Source organism: Protopterus annectens, chromosome 16.part0 (genome assembly GCF_019279795.1).
Source record: "Protopterus annectens isolate FY-2018-M chromosome 16.part0, PAN1.0, whole genome shotgun sequence".
NCBI classification, from domain to species: Eukaryota; Metazoa; Chordata; order Ceratodontiformes; family Protopteridae; genus Protopterus; species Protopterus annectens.
The window spans coordinates 281,652,066-281,678,029 of record NC_056750.1 but is presented as its reverse complement, the minus strand read 5'-3'; the positions used below and the strand labels follow the sequence as shown (position 1 = coordinate 281,678,029).

The 25,964-nt window shown below is 38.7% G+C and overlaps 1 protein-coding gene across 2 annotated transcripts in view; it reads left to right on the top strand.

Annotated features, from left to right (window-relative positions):
- Positions 1 to 25,964, top strand: part of LOC122790765 (Y+L amino acid transporter 2-like) — a 1,821,102-nt gene that overhangs the window by 1,177,195 nt on the left and 617,943 nt on the right. For both annotated transcript variants that reach the window (XM_044058377.1, XM_044058375.1), the window contains exon 5: positions 11,794 to 11,938. In XM_044058377.1, coding sequence (XP_043914312.1) covers positions 11,794 to 11,938 — 145 coding nt within the window. The remainder of the gene's footprint in view (positions 1 to 11,793; positions 11,939 to 25,964) is intronic.

The following is a 25,964-nucleotide window of genomic DNA, read 5'->3' as shown; positions in this document are numbered from 1 at the left end:
CAGTCAGAAATATACCTTACAATAATTTCATATACTTAAATATTGTGTTAATTTAATGGTTATAGGGGCGGGCTGCCAGGAAAGGCTTAAGAGTGACACGCTCATTCAAGCCTTGGCCCTTATAACCCTGTAGCCTTAAAATCCATTTAATTTCCCTCTCCTCAATATAGTTTCTAATATCACCTAACCTATTAGATTTACTTATCAATTCTAACACTGTAAAACTAAACTTGTGAGATGTACCTTCATGTAATATATGACAGGCTAGAGCATTTGATTCATTTTCTTTTTTTATCACATACAAATGTTCTCTGACCCATTCTCGCAGACTTCTATTGGTTTTGCCCACATAAAAACATGAACACTTTTGACATATAGCAATATATATAAGATCCCTCGACTTACAGTCTGCATAAAAATTCATATAGTAAGTCTTTTCCATGTCAGGATGTATAAAGGTGTTTTTACTAGACATAGAGGCACATTGGTTATAGCCTCTACATGGGAATGTTCCTTCTCTTATGGATCTAACTGGCTTCTTACTCTCACTTTCATAACACAATAATCTTGCTGTTTACTTAGTGTTCCTGTAAGTAAAACTTGGTCTATCACCAACTATCTCTGTTATTTTATCATCTATTGTTAAAATATTCTAGTTCTTACTAATTACTTCTCTTATTTTTGGATTCAAATTTGAATAAGAAGTTGTTAATCTCTGAAACCTTTGTAACTCCCTACCACTATCATTAACTATCCCTTGGTGGTTTCCTTTTGATCTATATAAATAAGGTTTCCCTTTATTACATCTATGTGAGTTACTAACAGATAGAACTTTTTGCGTTTCCAATGTATTATATCCTCTAGATTCTAGATTCTGCACTAACATTTGTTGTTTAATATCAAATACCTCTTCATCTGTGGTAAGGCGTGAAACTCTTAAACTCTGACCTGTAACAATGTTAGAAAAAATATGTTTAGGATGCATGCTGGTGCGATGCAAAATCTTATTTCTCCAGCATGGTTTCCTATAAATCTCCGAGTGCAAAACATCTCCACTCTTTAGAATCTGCACATCTAAGAATTCCATTCTAAGCCTTGAGCTTTTACATTCAAATTTTAAGAAAGTCGTTGTTCCATTAATATAATGAATAAATTCATCTAGCTCAGCTTCTGTGCCTATCCAAAACAAGAAGACGTCATCTACAAAACGTTTGTAATATTTAATATTCCTAGAAAAATATTCATTTTTTATTATATATGTGTTCTCCCAGTGTGCCAACACAAGGTTGGCATAGGAATTTGCACATGGGGTGCCCATGGCTACCCCTTTTGTTTGCAGATAATAACTCTCCTTATATAGAAAAACATTGTTACTTAATACTAGATCTAAAAGTGCTAAAATCCTAAATGTCAGACTCCTAGAGACATTTCCAATATTATTCGGAATGGAAGTAAATAGTGAAACTACATCAAGGGTCACTAATAACCCATTCTCCATATTGCGTTTGGCTTCTTGAGTTGTTAAATAATCACCATAACTCTCAAGAAAATCTTTGGTATCTCTTAATATTGTATCCGTATTATTTACAATAAGTTTCAACTGTTGCTCTACATAGATGGATGCTGGTTCCAACAACCAGCCCCTGCCTGAGACAATGGGTCTCATAGGGGGGTCTATTAGACCCTTATGTATTTTTGGTAACCCCCTAAAAACAGGTATAGTGGGTTTGTCTATCAACAGAAACTTATACAAATCAGCATCAATTGTGCCACATAGCAGCATGTCATAAAATTCAGACTGTACATTCCTTATTAAATCATTCAAAGCCATAACATTCAAAGTACAATAGGTTTCCACATCTTGTAGCATCATATTAATTCTCCTATCATACATAGAAGTATCTAATATTACAATTGCGCCCCCTTTGTCTGCTTGCCTGATGACTATCTCAGAGTTATTCTGCAACTGTTTAATACTCTGCAACTCTTCATAGGTTAAATTAAAAAAACTGTGATTTATTGTTCTCTTTATATAATTCAAACAAGTCTCTTTCACAGGCTTTCTCAAATGCTTCCAATACAGGATGAGCTTGAGGCATAAAAGTAGATGGCTTAACAAATATATTATTTCTACCTGTTGCAGTATTGCCAAATAACAAGTTGAGACCAATCTGTCTCATATACATCTTTATATCAAGTAGAACATCAGTTATATCTACAGTTTTCGATGGAATAAATGATAGGCCACTGTTTTTAGGGGGTATGTGTTGTAGTTGTAGTAGTTTCACTATTTACTTCCATTCCGAATAATATTGGAATGGAATATTTAAGACTGTTCTTAATTGAAAAGAATGTCTCTAGGAGTCTGACATTTAGGATTTTAGCACTTTTAGATCTGGTATTAAGTAACAATGTTTTTCTATATAAGGAGAGTTATTATCTGCAAACAAAAGGGGTAGCCATGGGCACCCCGTGTGCAAATTCCTATGCCAACCTTGTGTTGACATACTGGGAGAACACATATATAATAAAAAATGAGTATTTTTCTAGGAATATTAAATATTACAAACGTTTTGTAGATGACGTCTTCTTGTTTTGGATAGGCACAGAAGCTGAGCTAGATGAATTTATTCATTATATTAATGGAACAACGACTTTCTTAAATTTTGAATGTAAAAGCTCAAGGCTTAGAATGGAATTCTTAGATGTGCAGATTTTAAAGAGTGGAGATGTTTTGCACTCGGAGATTTATAGGAAACCATGCTGGAGAAATAAGATTATGCATCGCACCAGCATGCATCCTAAACATATTTTTTCTAACATTGTTACAGGTCAGAGTTTAAGAGTTTCACGCCTTACCACAGATGAAGAGGTGTTTGATATTAAACAACAAATGTTAGTGCAGAATCTAGAATCTAGCAGATATAATACATTGGAAACACAAAAAGTTCTATCTGTTAGTAACGCGCATAGATGTAATAAAGGGAAACCTTATTTATATAGATCAAAAGGAAACCACCAAGGGATAGTTAATGATAGTGGTAGGGAGTTACAAAGGTTTCAAAAGTTAACAATTTCTTATTCAAATTTGAATCCAAAAATAAGAGAAGTAATTAGTAAGAACTGGAATATTTTAACAATAGATGATAAAATAACAGAGATAGTGGGTGATAGACCAAGTTTTACTTACAGGAACACTAAGTCGCTTAAGAGATTATTGTGTTATGAAAGTGAGAGTAAGAAGCCAGTTAGATCCATAAGAGAAGGAACTTTCCCATGTAGAGGCTGTAACCAATGTGCCTCTATGTCTAGTAAAAACACCTTTATACATCCTGACATGGAAAAGACTTACTATATGAATTTTTATGCAGACTGTAAGTCGAGGGATCTTATATATATTGCTATATGTCAAAAGTGTTCATGTTTTTATGTGGGCAAAACCAATAGAAGTCTGCGAGAACGGGTCAGAGAACATTTGTATGCGATAAATAAAGAAAATGAATCAAATGCTCTAGCCTGTCATATATTACATGAAGGTACATCTCACAAGTTTAGTTTTACAGTGTTAGAATTGATAAGTAAATCTAATAGGTTAGGTGATATTAGAAACTATACTGAGGAGAGGGAAATTAAATGGATTTTAAGGCTACAGGGTTATAAGGGGCATGGCTTGAATGAAGCCTTTCCTGGCAGCCCGCCCCTATAACCATTAAATTAACACAATATTTAAGTATATGAAATTATTGTAAGGTATATTTCTGACTGTATTTTAAGTTATATGATTTTTAGATAAAATTATAAATATGGTAGTTTTTCGCAAATTATTGTATTAATTAAATCATGGCTTTGATTGGTAGATGTGATTTTAAAATAGTATTTAATCTACTTGATTTTGTGGCAGTTAATCAAGTCTGATGAAGCGTTCCTGTAATGTGAAAGCGCTTACTTTACTACAGTATTAAACATACATTTTTATTTTAAGTGGTCGTGGTGAGCCTCCTCTGTTTTTGGACTTTAGAAATTTTGGATCTCTGGTGGCTCCTTGCTCAGTGCTGCTTTGTTGGTTTCTATAGTGGATCAAAAACTGTAACTGTAAGCGTCTAAACCTTACACTTCAGTATTTCACGATCGGGACAGGAGAGAGGCTAGTATCTTCAGCGTGTATCTTACTTAAAGCCAGATTCAATGAGGAGTTTGCAGAAGGGAAAGCAGAGGTATAAGACACCCGCCACACATGGCTGAACGAGCTGCCAGCGCATCGTAAGGACAGGTAAGGGAAAGGCAAACCACCCACACACACTTGAAAGAAGGTACTGAGCCAATGCAGGCCCTGTCCGCACTTGGTGAGTTACGGCTGTTGACCGACCTCTCATAGCACTCTTCCTCATTGCTTATGCCTCACTACAGATCAAAAAGGGCAGGTATGCACAGTTTAAACTGCTCGGTTCGAGCCCAGTTTGCAGAGTGCCATGGCTGCCCACAGTTGGTGTCGATCGGAGCACCGACTTAGCTGGTCGCCCTCCCTTTACTTAGAGTTGCTGTGATAGGGGCCGACGATATGCTTAGTACCCACAACAAGGCTGCTTCTGAGTTCGTGCAAAAGCGCTGAAGCTAATGGCTAAAGGCCGGCGCAGACGTGTGGCTGGAAACAGTTGTTCAGCATTTTAGGTGGTATAATTAAAAAAAAAAAATAATAAAATAAAACAATTAGCACAGGCATACGAGCAAACAGTAACAACAGTAAAGAGTAGCGTTTCAATGTAACAACTGAACCACGTGGCACCAGTGGGACCCACACAAACAAAATATTTGCTCGGCTTGCAGCAGGAATTGAATTTGGCTACTGTATAAGGGTAAATAGGCCGAAGACTTATAAAACTTACCTTGCCAATGAAGTACAGCAAAACAGAAGATGCAGGCAAAAGCAGCAATGTGTTCCTGGAAGAACGTAAGCACAACAGAGTCGGCAGGATGCAGTAACACAGAAAATGAGTTCCACCAATAAGCTACTTGTTTTTATTAGCGTAATGGAGTGGGCTGGACAGCAATGCAATGACATCGCTATGTGGGAGGGTCATTACCAACTTCTAAGCAGCATGCAAATATGGCAAGTACTCCAGAGTGGTGACAGATCTGATGTCAGCATTTCTGAACCAGAGGGAGGTTTTTGAATGGCGGAAGAAGTTGGTTTGTAAAGGGACACTAAAACAGTACAGAAAGTCTGTATGCCTAGGACGAAAAACAGTAGAATAAAGATTTATTTAAAGCAGAAATGAACATTTCTTAGGTTGCAATGAATAACAGGGAGGAAAACAGACAGGACGGTGAGCATTGTTACATACTATCCCATTGTTGTCCTTTAATAGCTTGCCCCTTGTTTGATCCTTTCTTAGACCACAAAATGTTCTGCCCTTTATTAACGAATTATTCAACTCTTCATGTACCATACTTCTTAACTTCTTATTACAAGAAATATGGGAAAAACTAAAATTATGGGGGGACAAAGGCCTAAAAATAGGGACAGATTTTAAATGCTGTTCTTACTTCTTATAAACTTAGAAAGTTGCTAGAATAATAGGATTTCTGTTAGCATGCATTTCCTGAAGGATATGAATATGAAACTCAAATTTATGTTATTATTTAAATCATCAGTAACTTGACAGAGAAACACAAATATTATGAGGAACAGACCAAAAAATGAGGCAAAAAATCTGGACATTTTGTGGAAATCTGGACAGTTGAGTGTTATGCCATTTACAGCCTTTGGTTCGAGTCATTTAGCTCAGTAACATAAGCATCTATAGTTTCTGTGGCCTCCTGTGCCCTTGTAAATGGATGAATAGGAAGCACTTTCTGCATTCTCTGGAAGCACTCCTCACCTTGGGAGATGCTGACATTTGTGCAGTCACTCAGACTTGGTTCAAGGCCACTGAGAACAACCTGGCCTTACAAGCCTGCAATGGCTTTCACACATTCAGACCCCAAAACGAGCATGAAAGAACCAGAAGTGGAGGTGTATTCATCTTCATTAAATCCAAATACACTTCGAGACTAGTGAAACAGTACTACTCTCTTGAGCTACTCCAGCTCCAATTAACTGTAGGTTAAATACCCCTCCACATCATCGTTAGCTACTGGTCCCCTGCTATGAACCAGGAGAAGCAAACAACCTACCTAGACTTGCTAGAGTTGTTCAGTGTACAGCCAAACACCTTGATCATGGGAGATTTCAACTGTCCTTCTATCGATTGGGTGACTTACTTGAGCACAAACATGATCACTGTGAGGTTCCTGGACTTTGTTATTTCAAATGCGCTGGAACAGTTGGTCCGTGCCCCCCACACACACACACACAAGGGTCCCAAATGTCCTGAACCTAGTGCTCATCAACATGGGGGGGGGGTCACTGCACTACCTCCTGTGTGTTGCCTTCCCTTGTAAGATCAGACCATAAATCTGGCTCGTTTGAAGTGAAGATCAAACCTGACACCCCACAGGAGTAAAAAAAAAAAAAACGAACAGTTTCTCCAAAGCAAACTATTGCCTACTAAGCAATGTTACAAAAAGTTTCAAAGCCCCTGCCAATGTATAGCCAACAGCGACTCCTATGCAGATGAATACACAAATGCCCTATACAGCCACTTAAACAAATGCATTGACTTGGCTGTACCCATCAGGAACAAAACCAGGTCTTCCTGAAAAAAGAAGCCACCCTGGTGGACTGTAAGTATAAATAAGCTATACAACAAAAGAAAAAAAACTACTATTTAAGAACTTACTCAATAGAGGAAGAATACCCTCCACAGCTAGAACAAGTAAATCAGATATATTGTTAAGTCCTCTAAGGATAGCTATGAGTCTAAATTAACATCCCTAACTAAATACAATCATAAAGCATTCTTCAGCTATGTCCAAAACCTAAAAGGGAATGTCCAGCTGTGTGCTGAAGTTATAGTGGACAGTACCACTTATGCTGAACCTGAGGAAATTGCCAACCTGCTAGATGACAGATTTAATAATAACTTCACCCAACTGTCCCAACCAGACATATCCCAAAGCATTCCTGGCACCAGTCCTCTACCGAGTATCTTCAAAGAACAGGTCATACAAGCACTTTCCAAGTCCAAAATCACAGTCTCTATGGGACCAGATAACATTCCAGGCTGCTTGCTAAACAATCTAAAACAAGAACTAGCTGAACCACTTGGCACTCTGTTTAACCATAGCCTGAGAACTGGCTTTATCCTGGCAGAGTAGAGAACAGCAACAGTAATCCTCTTGCACAAAAGGGGTCCATCAACTGCCCCTTGGAACTATCAACCCATAAGCCTAACCAGCCTTATCTGCAGCCATGGAAAGAATCATCATAGACCTTATCCACAAGAACAGGTCTTGCTTATTAAACCTGGTGGACTTCTTTGAGAATGTCACCAAAGCCCTGAATGAGGGCAAAACAGTACATACTGTCTATCTTGATTTAGCCAAGGCCATTGACAAAATCCCCTATTCAGGTATCATAGAGAAACTCTCCCAGCTGGGGATTAACCCATACGTTACTAGTTGGGTAGCAAATTGGCTCACTGACAGAATGCACACCGGCAAAGTTGGGGAGTTCACCTCTACCAGTAGACCAGTTACCAGTGGGGTACCACAAGGATCTTTGCTGGGCCCTCTACTGTTTGGACTCTTTTTCTCTGAAGCTCAGGCAAAAGTAGATGACCTATGGCTTACCAAGTTTGCAGATGACTGTAAAGTGGGTGCAGTCACAGAGTCTTCCAATGATGTCAATGTACTACAGAAAGGGCTGACACAGACAAATGATTGGTGCCAAACTCACAGACTATAATTTAACACAAAAAATGCCTCATTATCCCCTTTGGCAGATAAGTTGCCCTTGCTAATTATGATATAGATAGCACCCTTCTAAGCTCAAACTCAGTGGTGTAAGACTTGGGAACACAGGTTGATAGCAGTCTAAACTTCGATCCTCATTTGTCCATAGTAGTAAGAAAAGCATTCTACATTACACATCTCATAAATAAGGGCATTGCATCCAAGACCAGAGTGGTTATAGCTCCACCATACTCGACCCTTATCAGACCACTAATTGAGTACAATGCTCCCTTCTGTATGTACCTCACCAGACACCTGCAGCAACTGAAGAGATCACAGAGGTTTCTAACCAAGATAATCCAGGGCCTCTCAAACATGACATACATGGAAAGACTGAATACGTGTCACTGTACTCTGTATCACACAGGCTGCTGAGAGGCGACCTGTGGCTGGCCTGCAGAGCAGTCTAGTCCCCTGCCCTAATGGAAATGCTGCACATCCGCAAATAATATGGGACAAGAATAACTTGGTCCAAGGATCTCAGCCTAGCCTGTGACATTAATAAAACATGCTAGAGAGAGATATATATCCTAATGATTGACACTCCTCTGGAATAAGCTCCCACTCCATGTGAAGCAGAGCTCCTCAATGACCCTGTTCAGGTGCAACATTGACAGCTGGATAGGTGACTGCAAATTCACTCCGGGGGGGGGGTAGCACCTATATCCCTCGTGGACAGGGGCAGTCGGTGCTGATCACAGAATCGCTCTGCTAACGACCATCTAATTGTGGTCAATAAGGGTACTCGGGTTATTAAAGGGCTAGGCTTGTAAAGGCCCTAAGGCCATTAACCTAGTAACCTCCTATGAACTTCTGTCTTATTTTAGGCTTGTCTGTTTGCTCTTCAAGAACAGTAAAGACCAGTACCTTCAAGGCTTCTTCTCAAGCAGCATGTATAAATATGGCACTTTGTACTTTTTTATGCTGTTCTTTTATTCCATTCACAGTGAGGGATATCAAAATTTTGGATCCAGACTTTCTTCTTTTCTACTATGTTGCCTTGCAATAAAAAAAATTCTTGGAAGTTGCAGATGGATATTTTCCCACTGTGAATTATATTTCAGCAGTTCTAGACAGACAAATTGTTGTAAAGCATATGTATTTCTTTATTCATGCAGGTGTACTTGTCCTCTATGACATCACTATGAAATCATGTAACATTTGAATGCTTTAGCTTTTGTGAGACTTTTAAACAGAGTGCCTTCTAGAAGAAATTTGCTTTACATAATATGCCAACACCCTGTAGCAAGATATTACCATACGTAAAGCTGTATACCTTTTATGATATAGCTGCTTTGGAGAGGTGGAAAGCAATGGTAGTGTGAACCCTGTGTGTTAACACATTATTGGATTAACTTGTGAGACTCTGCTTAGCTGGCTTTGTATCAATTAAGGAAGATGAGTGCATAAAATCTATCCGAGGGCTGTGTTTTATAGTGGGGTGATGAGGGTGAAGTGGGAGATGGGCTGATTATGATCCTAGCATATTTGTCCTCTGACAAAGGGGTAAAGTGCAGGAAAATGTTGGCATTATTTAGAAAATGAAAAAGTGGTAATCGGTGGTATGTCACAGTTAGCATTGCTACACTATTCCTTTTCTGACACTAGCAGTTGCCATAATGGTTAAGATGTGTACCTCACAGACAACAAGGTACAGGGTTGGAGTCTCACCTTTGGTCACTGACTGGTTATCTGCTAGTTATGTAATAGTCCGCTGACTGATTGTCTAGTATTTGTCTATGGGGGTTAATGTAATGGTTAAGGTGTTTACCTTACAGACGCAAGGTACAAGATTTCATTCTTGCCTTTGGTAGGGAAATTAGCTAGGCTTAAAATGACCTGCAGGAGCAGCTAGCCCCATACTTGATTATGAGCCTATGAATTCATCTGTATTATATGTCCATTTCTCCAGCAGAGAAAACAGAAGGATGATGTCTTAACATGGCACAGGAATATGTCCATTTAATGTGAATAATGCCTTTTATTGGAATGTTCGTTTACCTCTGTATATGCTGTTACCACTACTTTTTTATATAATGCATTTTAGAGCTTTTATGTATCACTACTTTTTTGTGTGATATCCTTTGGAGCTTATTTTGTATAACGTATTTTGGAGCTTTTCTCTTTGGGTCTCCATTGAAAATGGGCTTTAGCTCAACTGGACCAACCCGGTTAACAAATGTCAAGTAAATAAATAAATTAATTAAATAAATATGTAGAATAAGCCATTGAGCAAGTTTTTAGTATTAGGTTTGTTTGAGTAGTAACTTACTGCAAAAACATTATTACGGGGAGGTTGGATAACTAGGTTTGAAGTAAATTTCTGAAATACTAGTAAGAAGGTGCTAGGTGAGAGCAAACAATGAACCACAGAGGTTATTTAAACTCACTAAAATGTATAAAAAGCAAATTTCAAAATTCTAGACTACTATTTCATCTACAATAGTATAGTGGTGATTGCTCAAAACTGATGTGTACTTTTTTGATGACTTTCTCCCCAATGTCGATCAGCTATGGAACTGATTAATGTATAGTCTCAAGGGGTGTGGGGGGCTTGTCTTATACATAGGGGGCTGTAGAGGGTACCACTTGCAAAAAGTTATTGATTCAAGCTGTCTAGTTACTTTGTTTGTAACAGGAATCTTTCGAGGCTGTAGGAGTGAGCACTTGGGATGAGAAGGATTGCATTATGACTGCTTGCTCGTTGTAGACATTAGTATAATGGGTTTCAGACTTTTCCTGTACGAGTCTGGATCTGCAGTGGCATACTTAGCAAAGCTGTTTATTTGTATGTAAACCTACAATATGCGGTATGGTTAACTGTAACTGCATATAATTTTGTGATTTTAATGGCCCACTGTAATGCTGGGTAATGTGATGTTGGCACAGAGATTTGTCACAGTGTAAAGTAATTGCAGCTAAAAACCAGTCTGTGTGTCTGCCATTCAGAATGTAGAAGGTTGCTTGTATAGACACTCACGTACACATAAAATGACATAAATGTTCATTTTGTGCTATATGGGAGTTGATTTGTTGGAGACCCTCAGGCTGAAATGTTCTTGGGGCCTCTAATTCCTAACACTGGTCCTGATTTTGTCATTGATTCTTGAAAACATTCCACACACTAGTATGCTGATACTGTACTAATGAAGCACACTAGGCCAGAGCATGTGTTAACCATGGTTTGTTGCCACCAAAGTGAAGAGTTGATGTCGTTTTAAATTGCTGTAAGCTCTGTACGCAGTATCTTGGATGTATTTGGGCCACATGGTCTGTCTCATGGTTCATAATTCCAGTCTTGAGATTCAAACTAATCTTCTAATTACATCTGGATCCTTAGTGCTACAACAGTTTGCTAAAGGCTTGTTTAAATATTCCTTACCAGTGAGTATCATGATGAATAAACTGACAGAGGAGCTATGGGCATATCTTTTCATTTTTTTTTTTCATTCAAAATTCTTTAGTGATGTTGAACTGAAAAGTGCTCAACCCTTGTGAGAACCACCTCCTCACAAAAACAGTACTTGGATGCAGGTAAAAATAAAGTTGGGGCGAGTCTAGCCCACCTATGACTTCCTGTGACACTCCAGTACTTTGTCTGCCACTTCATATTTCCACTGCAAGGACCGAGAAGTAGTTAACAGCAGGTCATTGCATATAAATGCTGCAGAAGTGTCAAAACTAAAAGCAAGCTTAAAACCACCTAATGAGACTATCAGGAGAGCATGTATTTTTCACTGTGGTATTGTCAATATGCAGTACATGAATGGTGTTTATACTAATGTTATCTCTGATATGAGGATTCAGCCTTAACAAATAATGTATTCACAGCATTCCTTTAGTTCTCAAATCACTTATGATTATCATTATTGTTATTGATATTAATATTTTTGTCTACAGGACATTCAGTGCACTTTGAAAATGCATTTGAGGGGTCATCCTGGAAAATGGGTGACATTGCTCTGGCACTTTATTCTGCACTGTTCTCTTACTCAGGCTGGGATACACTGAACTTTGTCACTGAAGAAATCAAGAACCCTGAGAGGTACAGTGCTTCATCTTACTTATATAATATGGCACAAAAGCTAATCCATCATCCTTAGCTTATGTAGTACTTTGATTTTATTTAGCTGGTTCATGTGCAGAACAAGTAAATAACTAAGTAAATAGTACGAACTGCTTTAAATATTGAAAGTAGCAAGCATTTAAAATAAATTTAAAAAACTGTATCTGAGGCCGTTTGTTTCATCCGTTCCTCATTGTGTGGTCTTAGGATCCATGCTAGATTTGACTTTTTGATTGCCACCGCAAGTATAAGATGTGTCTTTTGGTGCTCACATGCCTCTCAACCTCTTAGAGCAAATAATCTGGACAAAGCCATAAATAAAACTGGGATAAAGGCCCAAAAATAGGAACAAGTTTTAAATATTGCTTTTTACAAACTTAGAAAATTGATAGAACAGCGGGTTTTGCATTAGCACAAATTTTCAGAAGGGTATGAAGTCTGAAACTCAAATGTCTAAAATTATTTTCTAACTTCATTCTTAATGATTTGCCACTAATTTGCCTGAAAAACACAGTTTTATGAAAAATGGACCAAAAATATGAGGCAAAAATCTGGACATTCTGTGAAAATATGTAAATTTGAGAGGTATGAACTGCTTGGGTTTCTACTGCAGCTGAGTGCTTGATTTACTCCCTATTATGTGTATGTTCTTTTACCTGTCTTCACCTCCCCAGTAATTAGATATTTATTACTATCTGCCTTTCTCTTAAATCTTTTTGTTCCTTAGCCTCCCTTCTTCAGTCATTGCTCTTAGGGCTTCAAACCCTTTTTTGTCTCACAAAAAAAAAAAAAAGTTTTTGTGTATCTTTCCTTATTATTGCTGCTGTTGTTTGCTGTTGCTAATTTTTCAGTATGTTGGAAAAGCTTGCAAATTAAAAAAATTGTGGCTTGTGGCCATAAATTGCCCAGTTCAAATGCTTATGTAAAGTGCATCTATTGCCTTGGCACTACTCATTTAGAGAGCTCATGTGATATTTGTGAAGCTTTTTGTTATTGTGCGGTTGTGGAGTATAAAAATAAGCTCATTATAAAAGGGTTTCTGCCAGCCACCGCTGGAGAAGGTGCCCCTCCTGCTTCTTCAAACACTCGTCCTGTGACTTCTTCTGTCAAGACACTGGTTGAAAGCCTAAATATAGGAATAAAGAAAAAGATCAAGGAAAAGAAGGTCCTAAAGTCTCAAAGAAGACATCCCGGAGCACACACTCTCTTTGGTTCTGGTGCCAAAAGTTGTTAAACCTTGGAACCAATGCTGTTTTTTGGTGCTGATCCTAATTGGCTTTTGCACCCCACCTCCAAGGTTTTTACAAGAGCCGTATTTCCCTTGACGTCATTCTCCTGTATTACAGGAAAAGTCTTTCTACTGCTCTAGGCCTCCATCTTTGCCTCATCATTATAGTCAGCCAGATCGTCCAGGAGTCTTACTAAAGCAGATGTGGACAAGATGATCAAGAGATTTCTTCAGACCTAGATCCAGCTGGAGGTCTTCCCAACTGCCACCACTGGATCCAGATGAATGGTTTCTTCCACTCTTTCAGTTATTGCTGCTTCTCTGATCCACTCTCTGGGATTGGAGTATCTTGGAGTACCTTGATCGGAGTTCAGCCTGAGGTAGTTCTATGTTGGAGCCAAGGATTTGGTCTTCTTTGACACCGATGGGTTCTTTGATTCATTTAGCTCCAACCGCTTTGTATTCTTCAGAATCTCAGAGCTAAATAACCTGCATTAATTCTGACAGGGTTGGTTCAAGACTGAGGTCTTCAGAACCATTCCTTTCTGTTGGAGGGTCAGTGTTAGTTTGGCTCTAATGTCAGCCTCGGATCCAGGCCGAATGGTATCCTGGGTTGAGCCTCCTTTGAGGGTTTTGGCTGCTAAGGCTAGGCTCCCCTTGATCTATTTTGATTTAAAGTTTTGAGGCTCTCAGAAGAGTGATCTCTTGACCTAGAGAGAAAACTTCTCTTTTGAGCTAGGATCTGTCCTTCCCCCACAGGATTTTCCAGGGTCTGGATCCTACTCTTGTTTCATCGTGACAGCCAGCTACCAGAAGCCTTTAAACAAGCTCTAGTGGGAGAGCCCATTTTGGCTTCAGAGTCCACTCCGATGCGACTGACTGAGGAGGTTCGTAGGAAGTATAAGTGCAAAAGGAGACACCTGGATCCCCCTCAGATGTCCATCACTACTAATAACTGACTTTGAGGACGGAAAAGGTTCTCCCAGATTCCCTCCTTGGGGATGTTTCATTCAGAGTGATCCTTGAACTTCTTAAACAGAAAGGAGGTGGTCCAACCAAACATCTTCTCCGGAGGAATCAATATTCATTGATGCATTAGTGCTGGCCTGTCTACATCTTGGGTGATCCCACTTGCTGGCAAGTTGGCGGACCTTACCACAAATTGGCCTTGGAAGGAGCCAGACACAGCTGAACTCATCCCTAAGAAACCAGATAACTTCCTTGTTAAGAATCATCCCCATTGGGGAAAGGGTCCTTCACTAGATTACATGGTGGAAGCAGTGGTAGTCACCAACAAAGGAACCGGCAGAAAAAAGTTCTGTCCATCCACTGAATAGAGTCTTGTGCATTGGACAGGTCTGGGAAGTGAATTTACACCTCATCTACATTCTTGGGGAGACAGTTGAATAATTTGGCGTGTTTCCCATTTTCAGAGAGATTTGACCAAGAAGATTTCCAAATATCTCACAGGGCATTGTTTGCAGATCAGAGGAAATCCATTGATGTGCAGTTGGCTACCCTTCATTGTTTGCCCAATGTCTCTATGCACTTTATCTCAAATGCGATGGAGGGTGAATCTAGGGAAGCTGACACTGGCATCCCCCCCCCCCCCTACACACACACACACACACACACACTGCAGAAGGTGGGAACTATAATAATGGACATCACCCCTGAGGAAGAAGTGGTCTGCCAAACCAAGACTTCAGGGATCCATGTTTGAGGCCATCTCAGCACTCCTGAATGGTTGCCACTCAGCCACACTCAAGATGCTTTTGGGGTGCTTATCCCTGCATCCAACAAACTGGACATCCATCACTCAAGATAAGTGAGTGCAGAGGATTTTAACCCGAGGCTACTTCATCCCCTTCTTTTCCCCTCCTATGTCCTTGAAAAGACTCGATGATATTTCACCCTTTCAAAGGGAAGCAGCTTCTTCAGAAATAAGGTAGCTTCTGAACATTCAAGTCATCCAAGTGGTCCCACTAGACCAGAGAACATCTGGAATTTAGTCAAGAATTTTTACAGGGCTAAAGAAAAATGAGGACTTAAGATCAATCCTGGACCTGATCCTCCTAAACAGATTTGTGAAGCAAACAAAATTCTGTATGGTCACAGTCCATTCTTACTTTGCTGAGGGAGAATGAATGGACGTACTCGATAGAAGAAAAGGATGTACATAACATATAAAGATGGACAGTCAATCCAAGAGTTTCCTTTGCAGTCATTTTCTGCTCAGATCCCTGTTCTTTGGTTTCTCCATAGCCTCCTGGGTGTTCACCAAATGCATGGTAGTGGTAGCAGCTGTCCTCGGACTGCAGGGATTTCAGGTGTTCCCTTATTTGGATGACTGGCTTCATTTTTTCCTTCCCTGTGAGCCACAGTGACCATGGACACTTCCTTTTGGGTGGGGGGGGCATTGTCTGGGAAGGACAGTCCAAGGCACATGGTACCGGTCAGAGGCCAGTCTTCACATCACTGTCTGGAGATGAGAGTGGTTCTCCTAGTGTTGCAGGCTTGTCAGGACTCTCTCCCCTTGGGTATAGTATTTGTCCAGACAGACAACAAGTTGGCAGTCTGATACATCAACAAACAGGGAGAAACCAGATTATATCCATTATGTCAAGAAGCCATGAAGGTATGGCAATGGGCTATAACCTCTCACCGCTTTCATTTAGCAATACGTATTCCATGAAAGTCCAGTGTTGTAGTGGACAGGTTGAGCAGCTGTATCCTACTCCCCCATGAGTGGTCCCTTAACCCAGTAGTAGTGGAACAGATATTCAGCAATTGGTGCCAGCCTTGCTGCAACCTCTTTGCATGTCTCCACAACACTAAGTGCAGCAAGTTCTTTACTCTAATCCCATAGGAGGGAGAGTCACCAAGGGACGCTGTGATCAACAGCTGGCCCCTTGGTCTCCTCTATGCCTTTCCTCCTACACCGCTGATACCCAAATATCTGCAGAAAGTTTTGGTGAAGAAGGTCATAGTCATCCTCATAGCACTTTATTGGCCTCGAGAAGTGTGTTTTCCCTTCTCTGGCCTCATCCAGTACACCCTCCCTAATTTCTGGGCTCAGCTCCAGATCTGCTGTCTCATCAGTCAGTGTGTGTGCATGCTTGGATGTATGCATGTGTATGGAAAAATGAAAGGGGATGCTTGTACCAACACACTTCATCCATTGCCAGCAGTGATTACCATAAGGTCAGCAGAAAAGGGCTTGTTAGCTCTTGCAGTAATCACTGAGCAATTCAGAGGCATGCCAGTTAGCTGATAATGGGGTGTCTCTTCATTGTGGCTGATATGTCTCTGAATCGCTGGTTTAAACAATCTCACTAACAGGCCCTTTTCAGGCCTGTCTCTGCATCCTGGCCTATATCATTTGTTTTAGTGCCATATCAGTGCATGTTGATTTATATCTACTCATATATTATTTTGTTGCTACCTTTCTTTTTTTAAGTGTGTTAATTTAGTGCAGTGAAGCAGCTGTAATTTTTCTGTGTTTGCACAGTATGATATAGGTAACTTTGATATGCTGACATTTATGCAATATAGTGCACTCAGCTTTACTTTGAATTTACATATGGTGCAGTGGAGGTAGCTTGGAGATTAATACACTTATGAGGTGTAGTATAATCATTTTCATTTTAAACAAAGCAGACACATTTCTGTGGTCAGTGCTTCTTTATAAGAAAATGTGGCCAAACTAGAATGCTGAAAGTAAGAAGTCTTAAGCTTTACTTACAGTCCTAGCTGTATCTCTGGTGCTTTCTTTTCAGGGTATAGATTTCTTGTATTTCTTGTTATTTCATTTTGATTTGGTTGCTAGAGCTAAATTGGTTAACAAGTCATACATAGGTACAGTGTTTAGAGTAGCGATTCATCTTAAGTAACATATTTTTGAGGAAGAAAAACCCAGAATAATTAGAGAAGAACACAGGAAAATATTCAGGCTTCTAGACTTTAACCAGGCAACAACTGGAGCTATATTATCCACTTTGTGACCATCCTTTCAACAGACTTACTGTTGTGGTGACCTTTAGGGTGCTGGCACTGGTCTACATTTCACAGATGATGTGAGTGGTAAGGATCCAGTGATGGAGTATTTAGACGTCTTACCAGTGATATGCAGTTAGATTTGTTTATTTACTTTTATTTACTGTGATATTCCCACTAAGAGAAGTAAAGAAGGTAAAAATGAAGATGCCTGGATTAGATTCACTTGAAGGGTAAATGGAGATTATAACAAAGATACAAGAATAATACACTTCAGAAGTCTCATTCTAATACTGTATTAAATTGTTTTTGCTTTAGTTGTTATGCTGTCTGTAATTATAGCTGCATGCTCTTTCTGGAAAGAACGCTGTATTTTCAGTTCAGATAAAAAAAAAAATAGAAAAAAAATTATGTAATACAAGCTCCTAACCATGGCTGTCAGAACAACCACACACACTTATACTTCAGTGCCTTACCTCACATACTGTCTGAAATGGTAAGACATCAGTAAATATTTTGAAGTGTTTTGTTTTCAGTTGTCAAATAGATACTCTTGATGATCATCTCCCATTTGAATTCAACATGGTTCCTTATTTGGATTTGGGATGTAGTAGAAATATGCAACAAATAGTTTCCTTTGCCAACATGATCTTTTTTTTTTTCCATCCAGCTTTTTTTTTTCATTATGTGGCACTTGGAAACACAAAAACTACCCTTAAAATCACAATCTTCCCATTCTTCCTAGAGATGGAGAAGAGTCTGTATGTGCAAACAGAGAATGGAAAGCTGACTTTTTCTGTTACCTGACTTACTCCCATTTACTTAGTGGAACTCATTTTGCACAGCAGTCATTGGCAATGTTGTTCCCTTCTAATGCAGCTCTACCTCTTACAAGGGGTCTATATTATAATCTCGAAGGTTTAAAACTTCGAATCACTAAAGATCGAACTTTAGTGATCAAAGTCTTAAACCATTGAAACCAAAAAAAAAAAATGCTAAATTAAAAAAAAAAAAACTAAATAGTGTGTAGGCAGGGAGGCAAGCCCTCCTGCACCCCCCCACACACCCCCTACTTAAATATTACCAACTCCGAGAACGCACTGCATTGAAGTAAACGGAAATCTCCCCATACAGAGATTTTCCGTTTAAACATTCGATGTAGTGCGCTTTCGGTATTCTCGTGTCGACAGTATTGTATTCGATAGTGTCAGACTTCCAGATTTTAATATAGACCCCTTACAAGGTGTGGGCTTATGCCAACTTCATGTCTATGTTCTGATCAGTGAATCTAGAACCAGATTCGGTAAAGGAGATATCTTTATTGTGAAGCTTATCCCCTGGGTATGAACAGCAAGAGCAGCTTGGATTTGAAGGTTTCTTCTTGGTCTGAATTGACTTTTCAAGGTATCCATATGGTTTGATGACACGGTAAAAGATATTGGCAGGAGAAGCAGCACTGAGCGGGCTAGGGTTAAACTGCAGCCAGGGATTTGCTGAAATGGTTTATCATACACAAGAGGCACAGATAGTGGGGATAGCTTGAGGTCAAAATAAAAAAAATGTTCACTGGTGAAAATCACAAGGCATAGTAGATTAGTGCTTTTGTTTTTTTTTTTTTTAAATATTTTGAACTTCTTCAGAATAAATGAATTAGATCCATATCACATGTTAAATACAAAATTACACACTCACATGACCATAAGAAACCAATAGAAAGTGAAAAATCTATGAGTACCAAAACATAGTAAGATAGTTGCAGTCTCAACTTACAGTCCAAAAAAACTTAACTTTCTAATATTAATAAAATACAAATGTACAAAGAAATACATACATTGTTACTTCCTCAAAGTCTTTGTTATACTTCCATTCAGACCAGGTTCTTTGTCCGCTGCTAATCTGATTTGCCATTCATCTTCTTTGCAGTCAAGGCGAGAACGCAGTACACGATAAGCATGTAAGAATATTATACATACTGTTTGGGTTAGTGTGCTCACTCAAGAATTAAAAGATGTAATAGGCTCTGTTCCAAGGTTTATTAACAGCAGAGGCTTAAATCTGAAAGAGTCATGTGGAAAACCCCTGGGATCACCGGTCAGAGACCTTCTCGATGGGTAAATGTGGTACATGTAGTGTGTGTAAATTTATTAACGATGGACCATATGTGTAGATTCACAGTTATAAGAGAACATTAAAATGTCCGGGATATTGTAACTGTAACACAAGCATGGTATTTTATGTGGCTATATGCTTATCGTGTACTGTGTTCTATGTGGGGATGACCACAAGGAAATTGAGACTCTGTATACTAGAGCATAATAGGGACATAAAAAATAAAAAAAATCTACCAATGCCCTATTTAATCATAGTAAGAACTGTATTAACTTTAAAAAGTTTCTATTTTTTGTCATTAATAGGCTGCCTAAGCGTGATTTTGGTGGGGATCTTAAAACCTTGCTGGAAGTCAGAGAATGTTTATGGCAGGTGCGCCTTGATGCATCAAATGCACCTGGCATCAATGACAGTATTTCTACAGCCTGTGTATTAAAGTATAAATCTCAGTTTATATAATGTATATATATTTATATTTACATTTATCTTGCATGGTTATCTAATATTTAAAAAGTATTATTTTCAATTAAGGTACTTATTTTTCATATTATGTAATGATAGATTATTTTTAAGGTTGTAGTTGTACTAGTATAACATATGTAGGCAGTTTTTGTAAGGGTTGACTGAATTTGGTAGCTTGGGGGTTAAATTATGTATTAATTAGAGTGGTACTCGTGTGATTAATTGTTACTAATTGGTATATAAATGGTATATGTTTAATTTTGTACTGACTCTGATGAAGCCCAATTGTGGATGAAAGTGCTTAGTCAGTTTGCTCGTTTTATTTTATTAAAGCTGGTGTTCCTCCTGGCATTGGATCTGGTTATTTTACAAGTTTTTTGTGTTCTGTTTTTGATTTCTTAAAGTACAACTCGCACTGTAAATTTTTTGGCCTGTTGTTAAGAGCTGCAGTCACTAGCCACTACACAGTGGTAAGTACCACTGTAGAAAAGTAAGCAGGCTGACTTCTTAAACTGTGGGAGAAAACGGGCATCCTTGTGAGCAATACTGCTGACAATTTGACAGCCTACACAGATGCAGACAATACCATCTTACTTTCTTACAAACATCCAGAGCCGAATCCAGCACTAGGCGACTTTGGCAGTCACCTAGGGCCCCATGAAGGCTAGCAGACCTGGAAAAATTCAAAAATTAAAAACATATATTTAATATTACCCATTTTAGAATTTGGATTATGATCTGATGAGTCCAGCCTGTGTCCCACCCATCTGTTAACTCCAATGTGCATGCTTGTGTCATCACCATGTATGTGGGCTGTCTTCTTCCATTCCAGTAGGAATAGTGGTGCACATTCCTTTACTGGCATTTTTTTTATAGGCAGCAGGCTAACCAGGCGTAAAACTTTAAATTTAAGACATTTCCTACCTTGTTGTACCATAGCTGCATTCTATTTTGTTAATTTTCTTATTTATCCTCACTGTTCCCCCAACCAACTTGGTAATCATTCAGTCGGCTCAGTAGCAGATGCAGGCAGCCAGTTTAAAATTGCCTGTAAAACCATGTTGCTGGTTGATTACTGCCTACTCCTGACACCTGCTTTGAAGGGAAAAAAAAGGCAGTTCAGTGCCAGGCTACCAGCAAGTAACATCAACTCCACCACCAGCCAAGAGATTGAGACCAACTTTCCATGCTGCCCAGACAGACAGAAAAGTTTCAAGTAGTGTTGCCGACTAATTGTTGAACTTGGTTTGGCTTAGCTGTGCATGTCTCAACAGTGCCCAGTCAGAGGAACAGACCAGATGACTCAGAACTAAGGCATTGATTACTTGTAAGTCACCACTCTCCCGAAAGAAAATATAGGAGTGGAGTAGTGGGCTGACAATTGTCAAATGCTGTGTGTATGATTGTGAGTGAAGTGTGTGTCAATGAGTGTGTGGTACTGTGAAATGTATGTGAGTGACTGTGTGGTACTGTGCTGGTAGTCTTGAACAGTGCAGGGCGATCCAGCCTCTCAGCAATCAACATTTTCATAGAATATCTAGATTTTTGCCCCATATGGTTGGGTCTGCCTTCCTCATAAAACTTGTGTTTTTTTGGCAAATCAAAAACTTTGCAAATATAATATTAATAAATAATAAGGCTGTACATTTAAGTTTCAAACTTCCTGTATCCTTCAAAAACCGCATGCTTCAAAGAGATCTTTAAATTTTTGTGATAAAGGTACATATGATGATTTCCAATTTTTTGTAATTGTTTTTCTGTTTTTCTTCTCTTTGAAGTATCCAAATTAGAAATGTTAACTATTAAATACAGATCTATTACAAATACAGCTTTATGTAATCAGTGGGAAAAGTATACATGAATTATTAGAAAAATAAGCTTAATTGATAAAATGTTTCATATCTGTCAGTTTAATTGTACTCTTAAATGTTATACAGTGAACATTGTTGTACATAGTTTTTGTTATCTTCGTTCTTATATTCATTTTTTTCTTGTTTTTAATTATTGTTTTTTTTAAACAGTTCAATTTTATTGAAATATTTGTTCATTTCAGTAATGATTTCAATAAACTTGTTTTAAAAAAATGCATGCTAACACAAATCCTGTTGTTGTTTTGTTTAGCAACAAGAGAGCTATATTTAAAATGTGTCCTTATTTTTGGCCCTTTGCCCTTGCATTTTTGTAGACCTTGTTCAAATTTCTAGTGCAAAGAGGTTGAGTGGTATGCAGTGCATTAATGTATAACATGACAGTGATGTTTTTTAAGTCCTTAAAATTCTGTCACATTACACCATTTGGGATAAAGGCTGTCCCTCTTAATCTCTCATATACTGATTATATTTAGAGAAAAGGTGGTAAAGTGCATGTAATAAATAATGACATTGATTAGTTGTAGAATTTTACTTTAGAAAATGTTTATTGATTCACTTTTCTTATTCTGTCAGTGTTTCAAGTTAATAGCACTACTATTTTAAAAGTGTCACTGATTGTCCCTAATTATTTCTGAATTTGTACATGATTTGTTGAGAGCTATGGATGGTGACTGCTAAATACAGAAAGCAATGCTGAAAGTGAAAATAGGAGTTGAAGTGGACTGCTTCTCACACACACACTCTCTCACACCCAGACATATACACACATGTCTGTGTGTGTATGTATATGTGTGTATGTAATATCTATATCTATATCTATATATATATATATATATATATATATATATACATATATATATATATATATATATATACACACACACACACACACACTATATAATACACAAGCACACACTCACACACACACACACACACACACACATACACAATTTATGTATATAAATATGTACATAAAGTACATATAGATGTGGACACACACAGGCATACACAGCTACTAAAAAAAACCCAACATTTTAGAGGGCTTTTGTTGTCATTGTCTGATACTGTGTAGTCATTGTAAAAGTGGAATCGTAGTCACAGTAAAAGTAAAGACTGGTTTGAACAATGTTTCATAGTAACTGAAGAGAGAGACAGTCAAATAGTGAGATATTGGTATGGTGGGTGGTGGAGGTGCTGTAGGGGCATCTGGAAGGTGTGGCAAGGGGGCCCTCAGTCCATTGTCCTGCCTAGGGCCCCATTAGACCATGATCCGGCTCTGCCAACATGAATAATGTTACCTGGGTTGTAACATACCTGGGTTGTAACATTCAGCACTGACTCCAGCCTCCTTTAAACTTTGCAGTACTTTTTTTGCTAATATGATTCATTGGGATGCATACTTCAGTGTTGTGCGCATGCATCACTTCTACCAAAAGTGGTTGTACTGCTTGGAGAAATTGATTTTTGATTTTTTTATAGTAATGCTGTCAGTGCTTAAGCTGCTGATGAATTCTGCTATCATCCTCCAGCTCCATGACTGGAATCTCTTCTTGTCTCCTTGTTACAGGATTCTCTTTCCCAATTGCCGTCTATTAACTTTGAAGGATCTATTCAGCTTTTGACTTAACATCTGCTGTTGGGTTCTATATTGTACCAGCTTGTCCAGATGAAAGGGACAAATTGCCAGAGGTAATCATTACAAAGAAGGCAGACTCTAAAAAGAAAACAGGCAAGGAAGGAAAGGAGGGGGAGCTCAGGTTGGGCACCATGACCACAGTAGGAAAAGCAAGATATAAAGTAAAATCACAGTCCACGTACTGCAATAATAAATAAAGGTACTGTGAGTCAGTCCATTGTTGTGAATTTATCTAAACTGGTTTTACCTTCTGCTGATTTTGCTTTATTCAACAAAGGGGGCTTACATTTATTCCTTCGACGTTGGAATGTCTTAGTAATGCCCTTACTGACTTGAAACTTTTTATATGAAATTTAGACTTGAAGTTGGTTTAGAAACAAAGTTTTTCATTTGAGGCTGGTTTATTTAAACATAAAAGTACTTTCTTACCTAATAGTCACCCGGTTATTACTGGATATTATTATTAAGGAAGCAGATAAAGGGGGCGCCATTGTATTAATGGGCAAAAAAGACTATTTTGAAAAAGTGAATATGCTTTTATCTGATGCTAATGCTTTTAAAATTATGAATAATAGTTGTGTGAACAGTTGTATCTCTCATATGAATATTGCTATTTTTGACTTACAGGCAATGAATGATATTGATATTAATCTATTTAATTATTTTACTGTACCTGCTGCTAAAATACCTATTTTATATGGTCTTCCCAAGGTCCATAAAAATTCTGTGAATCCACCCATGAGACCTATTATTTCGGGACATAGGTGGATTACAGAACCCTTATCCATAAATTTACAAAATAAGTTATCATCATATTTGAAATATGTGCATAGTTACATCAAAGATACACCTGATTTTTTATTAAGTTTGAGAAACTGGTTCAGTATGAACCAACATGCTGAATTTTGAATGGTTGTTTTAGATATTCAGTCACTGTTCACAGTTATTCCCCATAATTATGGTATTCAAGCAGTAAGAGAGCTATTGCTGAGACATGGGCATATGAATGGTAGACAGAAACAATATGTGAGCTATTAGAGATTGTTATAGAAAAACACTATTTTGTATTTAACAACATATTACTGCTGCACAGGTTAAAACATTACTGTCCAAGGCCAATAATCCAGCTTCTATGGGACCTGCCAATATCCCTTATATCATATCTACATGAACAATAGAGAGAACTGGCACCTCACCTGTGTGCCCTGTTCAGTCACAGCTTCACCTCAGGCTTTGCCCTATCAGATGACGCACTGCTACAGTCATCACTCTCCACAAAGGAGGAGCGACTACAGACCCTGTGAACTATCGCCCCATTAGCCTGACGAGTCTGATATGCAAAGCTGTTGAACACGTCATCCTAGACCTAATAAACAAGGATATACAGAATCTCCAAACTCTGGATCCCACACAGTTTGGTTTTGTGAAGGGTAGATCATGCCTGCTCAACCTGGTTGACTTCTTTGAGTCAGTCACCAGAGCTGTGGATGAAGGCAAGGTGGTTCATACAGCCTGCCTTGATCTGGCCAAGGCCTTTGATACCATTCCCCATTCAGGAATCAGAGAAAAACTCACTAAGCTAGGTATCAACCCCTATATCACTAGCTGGGTTGCAAATTGGCTCACAGATAGAACTCACAGTGTGAAAGTAGCTGACTCCAAGTCAGACTGCCGACCAGTCACGAGTGGAGTCCCACAGGGTTCAGTCCTGGGTCACCTCCTGTTTGGTATCTACTTTTCTGAAGTCCAGGCCAACACAAAGGGACTCTAGCTGACAAAGTTCACAGATGATTGCAAGTTGGGAGCCATAATTAACTCCCCAAGTGATGTTGACATCCTACAGAAAGGCCTCACTAAGACCAACGCCCTTACAAATGTGTGGAGCATGCATACTTGTGAAATGTAAAAACTTATTCATATGTACAGTTTTTTTTAAAGGCCATAGTCTCAATATTAGTATCGTTATGTTTAATTTGTAAGACGGCCTTAAGCTCAATGCCAAAAAATGTGTCATCATCCCCTTTGGTAAAAAAACAGTTCCCATGAAATACCACATCGATGGTAGTTCACTGAACACAGAAGGCATTATAAGAGATCTGGGAACACAGGCTGATAGCAACCTCTCTTTTGATCACCACATTTCCTCTGTGGTCAGAAAGTCCTTCTGTGTGGCACATCTCATTACTAAGAGTTTTTCATCCAGGAAGAAAGTGGTCATTGTCTCCCTCTACTCTTCCCTTATTAGGCCAATCATCAAGTACAATGCCCCATTTGGCATGTACCTCACTACACACCTGCAACAACTGGAGAGGCTGCAAAAGTACCTCATAAAGAGGATCCTAGGCTTTAAACACTTGTCCTGTATGGACAGACTCAAAAAACTCCAACTATTCTCTGTCTCATATCGCCTACTTAGAGGCGCTCTCTGCTTGACTTACAAAGCCATGTCTGACCCAGCTCTGTTAGAAATGCTAGATCTAAACAAATCCCAATCCCTCAGCACTACACGCTCCAGAGACCTCAACCTCATTACTACAATTAACAGAACAAGCTGGAGGGACAGATTCATAACCCAGAGACTGCCCATGCTGTAGAATAGACTTCCCATACATGTCAAGTGGAGTGCCTCACTGGCTGTCTTCAAGAGAAGTCTTGATGAGTGGATGGGAAATAGAAATTTCACCCCAGGGATCACTTTAGTGG